Source organism: Balaenoptera ricei, chromosome 13 (genome assembly GCF_028023285.1).
Source record: "Balaenoptera ricei isolate mBalRic1 chromosome 13, mBalRic1.hap2, whole genome shotgun sequence".
In the NCBI taxonomy this organism is placed as follows: Eukaryota; Metazoa; Chordata; class Mammalia; order Artiodactyla; family Balaenopteridae; genus Balaenoptera; species Balaenoptera ricei.
This window is the reverse complement of record NC_082651.1, coordinates 73219018-73232507: the sequence shown is the minus strand read 5'-3', so window position 1 is coordinate 73232507 and position 13490 is coordinate 73219018. Positions and strand designations below refer to the sequence as shown.

Genomic DNA, 13490 nt, shown 5'->3' with positions numbered 1-13490 from the left:
GGAGAACTCAGTGAGATCCATTAGTGGGGATGATTCTAAAGCAATTAAGGGCTTTACATGTCAAGTATTATTATCACTTTCTTTCCAAGTTGTTGGGAAGTGGAGTGTTGAAAGTTGTTGACTCACCATGAAGGTGGGAGGGCAGGAAATGGCAACGCTCATTCCTGTAGGGAAGGAAGGGTGTTGATGGGAACAAATCTAAGAACTTTTTTAGCTCCCCTGTGCTGTAGATTACAGATACCCAAGGGAGCCGTGTTAGGCTCTGGGGCAAGGAAATGACATACTGGAGCCCCTGCTTCAATGGAGGCAAAGAGTTAGATATGTCAGTTACTATCACATCAGGATCTAAAACCTTCAAAATCCTAGAAATTAAAGAAACAATTTCCAGCCTTTGGGGACTCTTTTAAATGAATTTAATTTAGCTACACACCTTCGTTCCCTAGCCCAAAATAAAAGGAATAATTTGCTTTTAAAAATGTACCAGCTTGGGGCTTCCCTGGTGGCGCAGTGGTTGAGAGTCTGCCTGCCAATGCAGGGGACACGAGTTCGAGCCCTGGTCTGGGAAGATCCCATATGCCGCGGAGCAACTAGGCCCGTGAGCCACAACTACTGAGCCTGAGCGTCTGGAGCCTGTGATCCACAACAAGAGAGGCCGCGATAGTGAGAGGCCCGTGCACCACGATGAAGAGTGGCCCCCGCTTGCCGAAACTGGAGAAAGCCCTCGCACTGAAATGAAGACCCAACACAGCCAAAAATAAATAAAAATAAATAATAATTTAAAAAAAAAAACAATGGAAAAAAAAATGTACCAGCTTTTGAAATAGTTGGAGTCGTTCTGTGATGTCACAAAACCAAATTGGAAATTGTCAGGAAACAGGTTTTACTTCAGGGAGAACTAGTAGGAATTAAGAAGCCAAAGAAAAGAAATTTGAGGCATGGTCAGGTCCTGTAATACGAAAGAAAAGGACATCGAACATGGGAAGTCAGATGCCAGGCCACGTGATGGAAGCATCATTCTTGGGGGCTGGGCTGCAGGTCAAGGTGAAGGTTTTCTTACTCTCCCTGCTTTCCTATCTCTAAATAAAGATGGTGACTGAATATCTCTGATGAACATAGATGCAAAAATAGTCAACAAAATACTAGCAAACCAAATCCAACAATACATTAAAAGGATCATCCACGGGGCTTCCCTGGTGGCGCAGTGGTTGAGAATCTGCCTGCCAATGCAGGGGACACGGGTTCGAGCCCTGGTCCGGGAAGATCCCACATGCCGCGGAGCAACTAGGCCCGTGAGCCACAACTACTGAGCCTGCGCGTCTGGAGCCTGTGCTCCGCTACAAGAGAGGCCGCGATAGTGAGAGGCCCGCGCACCGCGATGAAGAGTGGCCCCCGCTTGCCGCAACTGGAGAAAGCCCTCACACAGAAACGAAGACCCAGCACAGCCATAAATAAAAATAAATAAATAAATAAAATTTAAAACAAAACAAAACAAAAAGGATCATCCACCATGATCAAGTGGGATTTATCCCAGGGATGCAAGAATTCTTCAATATCTGTAAATCAATCAGTGTGATACGCCATATTAACATACTGAAGAATAAAACCATATGATCATCTCAATAGATGCATAAAAAGCTTTTGACAAAATTCAGCACCCATTTATGATAAAAATTCTCCAGAAAGTGGGCAGAGAGGGAACTTACCTCAACATAATAAAGGCCATATATGACAAACCCACAGCTAATATCATTCTCAATGGTGAAAAGCTGAAGGCATTCCTTCTAAGATCAGGAACAAGACAAGGATGTCCACTCTCACCACTATTATTCAACATAGTTCTGGGAGTCCTAGCCATGGCAATCAGAGAAGAAAAAGAAATGAAAGGAATCCAAGTTGGAAAGGAAGAAGTAAAACTGTCACTCTTTGCAGATAACATGATACTATACATAGAAAATCCTAAAGATGCTACCAGAAAACTACTAGAGCTCATCAATGAATTTGGTAAAATTGCAGGATACAAAATTAATACACAGAAATCTCTTGCTTTCCTATACACTAATCAGGAAAGATCAGAAAGAGAAATTAAGGAAACAATCCCATTTACCATAGCATCAAAAAGAATACCTAGGAATAAACCTACCTAAGGAGGCAAAAGGCCTGTACTCTGAAAACTATAAGACACTGATGAAAGAAATCGAAAATGACACAAATAGATGGGAAGATATACCATGTTCTTGGATTGGAAGAATCAATATTGTCAAAATGACTAGACCACCAAGACAATCTACAGATTCAATGCAATCCCTATCAAATTACCAATGGCATTTTTTACAGAACTAGAACAAAAATTTTTTAAATTTGTATGGAAACACAAAAGACCCCAAATAGCCAAAGCAATCTTGAGAAAGAGAATGTTCATTGCAGCACTATTTACAATAACCAAGACATGGAAGCAACCTAAATGTCCATCAACAGAGGGGTGGATAAAGAAGATGTGGTATATGTATACAATGGAATATTACTCAGCCATAAAAAAATAATGAAACAATGCCATTTGCAGCAACATGGATGGACCTAGAGATTATCATACTAAGTGAACTAAGGCAGACAAAGGCAAATATCATATGATATCACCCATATGTGGAATCTAATTTTTTAAAAATGATATAAATGAACTTATTTATAAAACAGAAACAGACTCACAGATTTTGAAAGCAAACTTATGGTTACCAAAGGGGAGAGGGATAAATTAAGAGCTTGGGATTAACATATACACACTACTATATATAAATTAGATAACCAACAAGGGCCCACTGTATCACACAGGGAACTCTACTCAATATTCTGTAATAACCTATATAGGGAAAGAATCTGAAAAAGAATGAACATATGTATATGTGTAACTGAATCACTATGCTGTACACCTGAAACTAACACAACACTGTAAATAAACTATACTCCAATAAATTTTTTAAAATGTATAACATGTAGAACAAGAAAAAAAATAAAGATGGTGGCTGGTTTCAAAGTCTGTTATATGTCAAACAATATTTTTCTGTTCTTTCTTCAAAAAAAATTTTCTTTTTCTCTTCACAGTGGTGTGCTCGATAACTCAGGAGGGAAAATACTTGTTCGGAAAGTTGCTGGACAGTCTGGCTATAAAGGGAGTTACTCCAATGGTGTCCAGTCGTTATCCCTTCCACGATGGAGAGAATCCTTTGTCGTCTCAGGTATGCCCACACCCTGGAGAAACGCTGCCCTACAACTGGCACTTCGGTTAAGTGACCTCACGGGATGAAATGTGCTCTTTTCAGTGTGCCATTAGTTTTAGTTTATGGCCCACCTCATTTCATAAAAATCTGAAGCATTAGTTCTTCTGATAGTTAAGATCATGAAACAATGAATTATAATTACAGTGATAAATCACTACAAAGTCTGGAAATATTAAAGGGCTCCAATTACTCATTTTAAACACACAGTAGCTATCAGTAAGTCCAATCAAACTTTTAATTAAGTGAATTACATTTAATAACTGGATTTTTGAACTACTCCTTTAGTTATGCCAAATGTGCCTCATATCTGGAAGCTTATTCCTTGAGAATTCTGGTAAATGGATAGATAGGGACAGGTTTTTAGAACGCTGAGCTACAATTTTATTTGAGATTTCTTTTTTTTAATTAATTGTTTCACTGTTTAGTCCATTCTCACTACCTGGCTCCACAGGATTTTTTTTTTTTTTTTTAATTTATGGTTGTGTTGGGGCCTTCGTTTCTGTGCGAGGGCTTTCTCTAGTTGTGACAAGCGGGGGCCACTCTTGGCGGTGCGCGGGCCTCTCACTATCGCGGCCTCTCCTGTTGCGGAGCACAGGCTCCAGACGCGCAAGCTCAGTAATTGCGGCTCACGGGCCCAGTTGCTCCGCGGCATGTGGGATCCTCCCAGACCAGGGCTCGAACCCGTGTCCCCTGCATTGGCAGGCAGATTCTCAACCACTGCGCCACCAGGGAAGCCCCGCTCCACAGGATTTTATAGATAATCATTTTCACTCTTTTTTTTTTTTCCTCTTCCAAAGAGGTAATATGAATGAACTCATGGCTGTGTTATTTCACAGTAAAAAGATAACCAAGGTCTTTGTACCATCATCATGACCTGCCTGCTCCCCTCTTTTTATTTTTGTGAATTTCCCCAACCTAACTTTTTATTTTGAAAACTTTTAAATTTACAGAAAAATTAAAAGAATAGTACAATGAATACCATATTCTCTTCACCCAGATTCACCAATTGTTAATATTTTGCTATACTTGCTTTATCTATCTATCTATTTATATTTCGTTTGAACCATGTGAAAATAAGCTGTGGGCATGATGACACTTTATCCCTTAATACTTCAGCACACGTATGGTAAGAGCTAAAACATTTTCCTAAATAACCACAGTACCACATCTAAAAAATTAACATTGATACAATAATATTAATAAATATTAATAAATAAGAAAAAGTTCTTATTCAGTTGTATCCAACTATCCCCCAAATATTCTTCACAGTAATTTCTTCTTCTTTTTTGTTGGGGGGGGGATCTACAATCCAATCAAAAATCATCCATTGTATTTAGTTGTCATGTCTATTTAGTCTTCTTTAATCTAGAACTGTCTACCACCACACTTCCTTTTTTGGTCATAAGTAGTGATGACATTTTTGAAGTCCCAGCCAGTCATCTAGTACTATGTCCCACAGTCTGGACCACAAACAGGTCCAGCTATTTCCTCATGGTTGGATTCAGGTTAAATATTTTGTCAAGAATACTATATAGGTGGTATCATAGCATATCCCTTGTGTAGTATCACAAATGGCCATATCAGGAGACACATAATATCATTTTGTCCATTTGTCGCTGATGCTAAATTTGATTACTTGGATACTTTACCATATCTCTTCATGGTAAAGATACTTTGTAATTAATAGCAACCTGTAGGGTGATACTTCAAAACAACATGAATATCTTGTTCCCTCCAAAATTTCACCCAATGATTTTAACATCTATCGATGATCCTTGCTGTAGCAAGAATTACATCAGAAATTGCAAAATTATATCTGTTCTAATTCTGTCATTTCTTCCACATTTATTAGCTAGTGTTATTACACAAGGAAGAGGGCTTTCCCGCCTCTCTCCACAACTATTTTTTCAAGTACCACTATGGACTCACAGATTGTTTTTTTAAAGTACAATGTGTTATAGTCTATTATCATCATTATTCTTCCTGTTGCTCAAAATTTCCAGGTTTGGCCAGTGGGAGCCCTTCCAGCTTTTGACATGCCTCATTAGCGTTTGAGCACAACACAACATTCTATCCTCACCTTATACTTACCCTACACTGGACCTTGAATCTCCCATCTTCTCCAAAGAGGCACTGCAGGATTTTAAACTACATTCTAGCAAACCTTTCTGGCATCCCACAAAATCAGGAGACATGTGACTCTCCTGAGAAAGAACTACCTATGGAAGACCAGCTAAAGCAAGGAAAACAGAACTGTCTCATAATATATCAGGCCTTCCAATCTGGGTGGGTTTTTTGCACCTTTAGACACCCCATGTCCCAACCTCTACTATCCATTGATCAGAGTTTTAATAGGACTGCTATCAGACCTTTTAAGATTCTTCTCTATTTAAGCAATACCTGTTTCCTCTTACCTGTGGAATTCTGCACACCTAGGGTTCAAATTACACTGGTTTCTATGTCAAATAATGGGAGGTTATCAACCATAGTACTGCAAGCTTTGCCCTGTAACAAAACATTCAGAACTGGGGCCATATAAAAATGCTAAGGTCTAGAATACAAATTTGCCAATCATAGACATATAATCTCCACATTGGTGTTTACCAAGTAGCTCCTGGCGAAATAAGAGGGTTTCGATCTTTGTTGCCTAGCCTGCAGTCCAAGAATCCCAGCAGAGGTTTACAAGGAAAATTAATTCCATGAGAGTAGAGATGTTTTGGATTTTTTAAATGAAAGTCAATCTGCTGTGATTATTCCCTATAAATCTCAACTTCCATGTCCTCTCATTCAACCTAGTGACATTTAACCAGAAACACTTTCTGCCAATGATAATAAACACATGTGCTTCTGCAATGGCTAGGGGTCTCCAATGAATGAGTTAGGAGAGTGAAATGCCGGCTACAGGTCTCAGCTGGCGGTGGCCAGGGGAGGCTCTCCATTGTCCGGAGGCTTCTGGCCAACAAGTTTTGCTGGATCGTGTCAGAGTCCTTCTCTGAAGCCTCTGATGCCTCCATGACTTTTCTCTAGGCTTTTATTTCCACTTTTCACATGTTTTCACTATGCGTCTTTAATTAATTCACTTTGGCGGGCTGGGAGGGGGCAGGAGAGGGGACGTGTGTTTTTGTTCAGCACAATCTTTCCACAGTTCAGGGATGGGAAAGGTCCAGCAAGGACCTCCTAATGCTGCCCGTTTGTCCTCTCATCCACATTGCAGAAAACTGAGCTCAGGCTCCTTTTCCTTCTGAATAGAAACAGAGAGAACCATAGGATTTTAGATGCGAGAAGAATAGGAAACTGAGGGAGCCGGTGTCTCTGAGGCGCTCGCTGTGGATAAAGTGAGGCCCACAGCCAAGGCGCCCTCCTTGGGTCTGAAATAACCTCACTCACTGTTCACCTGGAGCAGGGCCGGCCCAGGGCGAGGACGTGCAGGTGCCCAGCCCGGCTCCCAGGTGGCTTTTGTGAGATGAGGTAACTCCCATGAGCCCCAACATTTGCCTCTTCCCCACCTTGAGTGACATGTATAGGTAATACCAGAATAACTTCTTTGCATCTCTGTGGTGATACATAGTTCCAAAACTTCTTCACTGTTTTTTTTTACCTTTAGATCCCTACAACTTTGTGTGGTAAGTTGGTCCACATCATTATCCATATTTTCTGAATTAAAAAACAAAAAATACCAAAAGAACCCAGAGTCTCAGAGATTGAGGCAGTTAATGAATGGCAAAACAGAAGGGGAAACCTAGATGTTCTTGCTCCCAATCCCAAGCCCCTCCTGAGACCCTGTTATTCTGTCTGCCTCATGACTCTTGCCGTCCCTTGTACCAGGAGGACCTTTGGTGAAATCCGGCACTAGAGTGTGTTCCACCTCCCACCTCCCATTTGACTCTCCTCACCTCTCCTCCCCTAGCCCATCCTATAAAAATATTCCCTCAGGTTGAGAGTTTAAAATGCTTTCATTGTCAGGTGTAAATATCGCAAAACAGGTGAGACCCCTCCCAAAGGCATTTAAATTTTAACAGAGACCTAAACACTAAGATAATTCCTCTGTTATTCTTTTTTTTTTTTTTTTTTTTTTTTTTAGAGAGTGTCTTTATAGCTACTTTATTTATTTATTTATTTATTTATTGGCTGTGTTGGGTCTTCGGTTCGTGCGAGGGCTTTCTCTAGTTACGGCAAGTGGGGGCCACTCTTCATCGCGGTGCGGGGACCGCTCTTCATCGCGGTGCGGGGACCGCTCTTCATCGCGGTGCGCGGGCCTTTCACTATCGCGGCCCCTCCCGTTGCGGGGCACAGGCTCCAGACGCGCAGGCTCAGTAGTTGTGGCTCACGGGCCCAGCTGCTCCGTGGCATGTGGGATCTTCCCAGACCAGGGCTCGAACCCGCGTCCCCTGCATTAGCAGGCAGATTCTCAACCACTGCGCCACCAGGGAAGCCCCTCCTCTGTTATTCTTATTGAGCATCTACTACATCCCAGACACTGCTCCAGGCCCTGGGAATTTACCAGCCACCAAGTGAGACAAATCACCTGCCTCAGGGGGGCTTCTACATTCTAGTGACACTTTCCATTTCGTGTGGAATGAAGCTCCTTGCTGGAATTTCAAGCCGCACTCCCTGGCAGAGGAGGACTGCGGACTGCAGCCTTCTCAGGCATGTTCAGTCACACCAGGCTTGCGGCTTGCCTCCCCAGCCCTGATCGTTTTTCTTCTTTATGCCTCCGTGGTTTCCCTGATACACATTAGCATTCCTTCTCCTCGCCTGGTATCTAAACTTTCACTCCCTGGGTGGACAACAAATGGTCATTTTCAAGGCCGATCTCTATTTACTTACTTTCAAGTTTCTCTAGTGCCGTGGAATTCAGATGGGTCCCACGGGGTCTGTGGAAGTGAGAGGTTTGCTGTTCACATATAGCCAGCCGATGACCAGAGCTCTCAGCCTCCGAGAAAAGAACGTGGGGAGGGTTTTTCCATTCATCTACTGACCTGATTCAACATTCAGAAAGTCCCGTGTATGAAAACTTCACTTCCAGTTCACATCTTCATGGGCAAAATAAGGGTTGCTCATGTTAATTCTGATGGAGGTTTTATTGCCTCCTTTCTAATATTAATAAAACATAGGTGATACAGGAAAACAGAATGCCACTTGACTTTCTCATTGTAATCAACAATTCAGCAAGGGAGAGGGGTGTGGAGGCTGACTGATTTCATTGAACTCAAGAGAAACAAATCAGCAGGAGGGAGTCAACTTAACAGAACGAAACCATCTAAAACCTCTAGCTCTAGAAATAAATCGTTGTGGTTGTTTTCCTTTTTTTTTTTTTTTTTGCAGAAGGTAAACCCCAAAAGGGTGTAACCCACCCATCATTTCTTACATATTCATCATCTAAAAGCCCAGCTGCCAAAGCAGGCAAGTGTCCACGTGTGATTTCATTTAAATCTTCTGATTTTGTAAACAGACAATATTGTGTTTTAGGGGATAGGATAAAAATAAGCAACTTAACCAGTCAAGCTCCACTGACTCCGGTAATATTTTAACAGATGCCAGGAACATGGGCACAGAAATCAATGTGCTGAAGAGTGAGGCTTTATTTTTTGCTTTGCAATTCTGAGATTATCTCTGAGTTTGTGTCATTTTCATTCAGAATGACTGTTGCCCTGAATTCGACTGTATAGTTACTTTAGAAGATGACATGACATTCTGTGTGGAAATGTTCCCTGGCAGCTGAAAGGGAAAAGACTGTCTCTACTTACGTATGAGATGGAGGGAAGCAAAGAGGACGATGTGGCTTATGTGATAGCAGCAAGCAGCTCATCTCAACAACCCAGGCCAAAAATACAGTCTGTGAGGTTGTGCCGACCCAGCTTCCTGTGAACCACCAAGGGGGTACAGTAAAACTCAGGCCAGGAATATACCTTTTTCTAGGCTTCTGTGTGAAAGCAAGAACTATACTATGCATTATTGTCTCTTCTGGGGGAAGGTATGCTTTGATTTCTCACACAAAGAGAAGCTGTGAGTTGTTTTATGGTGGGATTTAACACTACTTCCAGAAAGTTGAAGAGCTAGCTGATTTTGTTCATGTACTTAAGGTGAACATGGTTTAAGAATAGGCAATAAAAGTTAGCGTTTACTGAGCTTTCGCTGTGTGCCAGGCACTGTTCCAAGAGTTTTATCTGATTATTGTATTTATTCACCCCAACAATACCATGGGTATGTACTGTTCTTAGCCCTAATTTACAGTTTGAGGAAAATGCAGCACCAGAGAAGTTTAGTAACGTGCCCTTTGCCACACAGCAAGTAAGTAGCAGAGCTTAGAATCAGATCCGGACAATCCGGCTTCAGAAACCCCTCTCTACACCATTATCCTATGTTTTCTTATGCTAATTTCAGTGTATATAAAGAATCCTGATTTGAGGTACCTTAGCATTCAAATAGGGAATGTTTTTCATTTTTCCACCCCAGTTCCTCTCCAACTATATCTTTAATGACTTCTTAATTATTCCAGTAATCTAGACCTGTTTTTGTTTGTTTGTTTTATTGCAAGGAACCACCTGTTCCGTAACCCCGCCCACAAGCTGGCAGCGGGTGGTGGTGCCCTGTGGACCATTTCTGAGATGTCACCTGTCCTCTTCTGGTGTGGGCCGGGGGAGAGGACTAGGGGACAGAGGTCTCCTTAAGTGGCTGGCCAATTGGTGGAGGGAGAGTGTCCCTGGCCTCTCTGTTGTCTCGTCCAAGCTCTCAGTGATTTCTCAGCAGGTTTTGTGTGTGGGTATCTGGAGCCGGGGGCAGTGCTCCACTGTATCCTGGCCCCGTCTCTTTCTCTGAGTTAGGGGCCCCATCCATTGGCAGCAGCTCCTTCACACAGAGTCACGGGAGTGGCTGGGGTTCTCCTCTTCCCTTTTGGGGCCTGAGGAGAACTAGGATGGGATGAGGTTGGTCGCCTTTCTTGTCCCATCTCACCTCACCTTTGGCCTCCTGAGCCCCTCCAGCAGCACCCCTCCCCCACTTCAGGAACAGACCCCATGTTCAAGGAAGCCCTCCAGCTTCAGGGACCACATGCCAAGCACTCCCTGTTTCCCGTGAGAGGGGGAATACTTCTCGACTCCCAGAATACACCCCCAGACTTCCTCTTTGAGCTCCGCTCCTGCAGTGCGCCAGGTGGGCCTGTCGGTGCTGCAGCTCAGAAAGGCCAACGGGAAACGAGGGCCTGTCCCCGCCCCACCCCCCACCCCGCAGGCCCCGTGGTCTTGATGAGAGGTTCTCTTGAAGCCCCTTCGTCTGGCTTGGGGAGGACAAAGTGTGAAGGAAGGAAGGGAATATCCTCTTACCCTGAACACTGCTCTCCCCCAGAGGTGGCCTCGGACCCTTCCCCCTCTTCTGGTCCTGTCCCTCTGCTGACGAGCCTGGGTCAGGTGGGGTTGGTGATGGTGCAGGTTCTGCTGGGACAGCCCCACCCATAGGAAGTTCAGTGGCACCTCTCCTCATGCAGAAAGGGGGACTGGGGCCCTCTGACTTTAGTCGTAGCCAGAATCTGGACAACAGGAAGAGTCCTGCACAACCTCCTGTGACTGAAGCCATCAATCAGCAAGTGCTTTCTCTGTGTCAGACACCTGTCCTACACAGTGACCCTGAGGCAGCGTGCCGGGTCACCCCTGTTTCAGATAAGGTTCAGCCCCTGCCCAAGGGCCCCACTCCGACCGGCCCCTACAGCACTCAAACTCTGATCGCATCCCCTCGAAGCAGGTCAAGTTGAAGGGAGAGGGGGTGGAAGGGAGAGAAAACAACTACAGCCAAATGACGACTTAGGTGATAAAATCCATTGGTTTCTACGTCCTCCATAGCAGAGATCGTTTTCAAAACTTCTCTATCTGCCCCAGGCACCGTGGTCCAGCTTAGCACTGCCCACCCCAGCAGGCCTGACTCACTGACGGCCAGGAGGAATGTGGAGGAGCCGGGGTGCCTTCTCACACTTTGCTGCTACGTACTTTATTTTTATTTTATTTTATTTTATTTTATTTTATTTTATTTTATATTTTTTGGCCACACCGCTCAGCTTGTGGGATCTTAGTTCCCCGACCAGGGATTGAACCCGGGCCCTCAGTAGTGAATGCGCAGAGTCCTAACCACCGGACTGCCAGGGAATTCCCATGCTGCTACGTACATTTAAAATTAGCAAAACATCAGGCATTGCTACTGTCAGGCATTGCTACTGTCATCTGTCCCCTCTACCAAAACATCTCCACCTTCGATGACACCATCACCATGTATCACTATCAGCCTCCTATCACAAGATTATTCATGGTTGTCAGAGCCTGAAAAATTAAGTTCATTCATTCACTCACTCATTCAATAACCATGTAGTGAGCACCTGCTCTGTGGCAGACTCTGAGCTCAGCTATAAGGATTCCAACATAAAAGGGATACTGGGGTCTCATCCAGCTTCAAGATTAGAGGAACCTCTCTTTCAAGTGACAGTCCCACCATGGAGTGAGTTTCACCAATTCAAATAAAAAATTCCAATGAGAACCGTAAAAGGGTGGCTCCCTTTGTTGCTACTCTTCCTTCAGTGATAAAATTCCTTTAGAAATGGAAGGAAGCAGAAGAAATGAAGATGTGAGGGCCAGCAGCTGCTCGGGTCCCAGCATGCCCCTGCAAGACACTTCCTGATCTCTCCAAGAATGTGAGTGAACAGGTAAATCAGGTTAGGACGACCGCCCCAAAGCATAACAACCCTCTTTCATGGGAAATTATCTCACTCACAAAATAGGATGCATCTTGCTTTGCCGTGTGCAGCTCCTGCTGAGAAAACACATTCCTGAGATTTAAACGCTGTTCCCAAGGCAGTTAGCAACCATTAAACAGGCAGCTGGTATTTGGCTGGAGTCTCAAACTACTCTGAGCTCAATAAAAACAGGTAAGTGTCGGTTTGTAGAAGTTCCCCCAAAGCTGAGAAGGCACATTGCCGGCACCGCAACAAGAGAAGGGAAAGTAAATCTTTACTCTTGCTGAGCAAGAGTGTCAGGAAAACCCCCTCCTGACTCCCCTTGGTCATCCCTTGCCCTGGAAGAAAATCAAGCCCAAGTTTATTGTAATAAGTTTGACTGTTCAGGGACCATCTGCCCTCACTGCCAACACCCTCCAAGGCCACCCCTTCACCCTGTCTTGGGAGTAAGATTACTTCACCAGAACTCTGGAGACCTCAGACCACCCTCTGAGGGGAACCCCATTCAGGAATCTTGAAGTGACTCATGACTTCTACTTTGTTCCCCTTTTGTGGGAGAAAGTGTGGAACTTGGCATCAAACAAATGTGGGTCCAAATCCTGGCTCTGCTACCTGCTGTCCATGTGACCTGAGACTCGTTCCTTGACCTCTTGGAGAATCTGTCCCTTGTCTTAAAAATGGGAATAGTTGGATCATTTTCAGGATTGTGATTAATATCATATGCGAATGCTTCTGTAAAAGAGGTGCATAGTAGATGCTCAGTGAATATTAAGTTTCCTGCCCTCATGTAGAACCCCGAGGCATGTTATAAGTTCTCATGGGAAGAGCCAAATCCTTCCCTGTCGCTCTGACCCCAAGGTGTTGCTGCTAAACTGGTTTCAATTTCCTTCAGTCACCTCACATTTGACACCTACTGAAAGCACTGTTTTCCACTGGGAGAGAGGGAGGCATATCACGATGATGTCAGCAGCTGTCATTTATCGAAGGCCTACCATGTGCCAAGCACTGTGTGGCCCCCTTACAGACATGACCTCTACCTGTGACAACAGTCCCCCAAGTAGGTCTGACCATCCCCATTTTCCAGCAAAGGGAGCCAGGCTCAGAAAGCTGAAGAAAGCCTAGTGGCCAGGCTGGTGAGGGCTGGAGCCAAGACTCCAGCCTGGCGCTGGCTGTGGTTCTCAAATCAGATTTCCAAGGCCCAGCCCAGATCAGTGAGTCAGAATCTCTGTGAATAGGGCCCTGGATCACCTCCACTGTGATCCTAAGGATGACCAGGTGTAGGAAGCTGGGAGGCCCTCCTGGTGCTGTTGAGAAGGTGGTTGTCTGGAGCTGTCCTTGACCTTGTCCAAAGAGTAATACGTTACGAGTCTAAGGGAAGTTTTGAAATGTTTTCCCATGAAAATCGTTGAAAAAAGACCAAACTTCCATGTATCTGAGGTTGTACGAAGAAACTATTCTGGTGGTTTTATTTCAAATTGCTCAAAAAGAACCTGGTCCCGTGA

General features: G+C 44.1%; 1 protein-coding gene across 1 annotated transcript in view; it reads left to right on the top strand.

Moving 5' to 3' along the window:
• VIT (vitrin) overlaps positions 1 to 13490 on the top strand; it is a 127319-nt gene that overhangs the window by 64710 nt on the left and 49119 nt on the right. Inside the window, exons 5-6 of the mRNA XM_059942913.1 lie at positions 3097 to 3230; positions 8598 to 8675. Coding sequence (XP_059798896.1) covers positions 3097 to 3230; positions 8598 to 8675 — 212 coding nt within the window. The remainder of the gene's footprint in view (positions 1 to 3096; positions 3231 to 8597; positions 8676 to 13490) is intronic.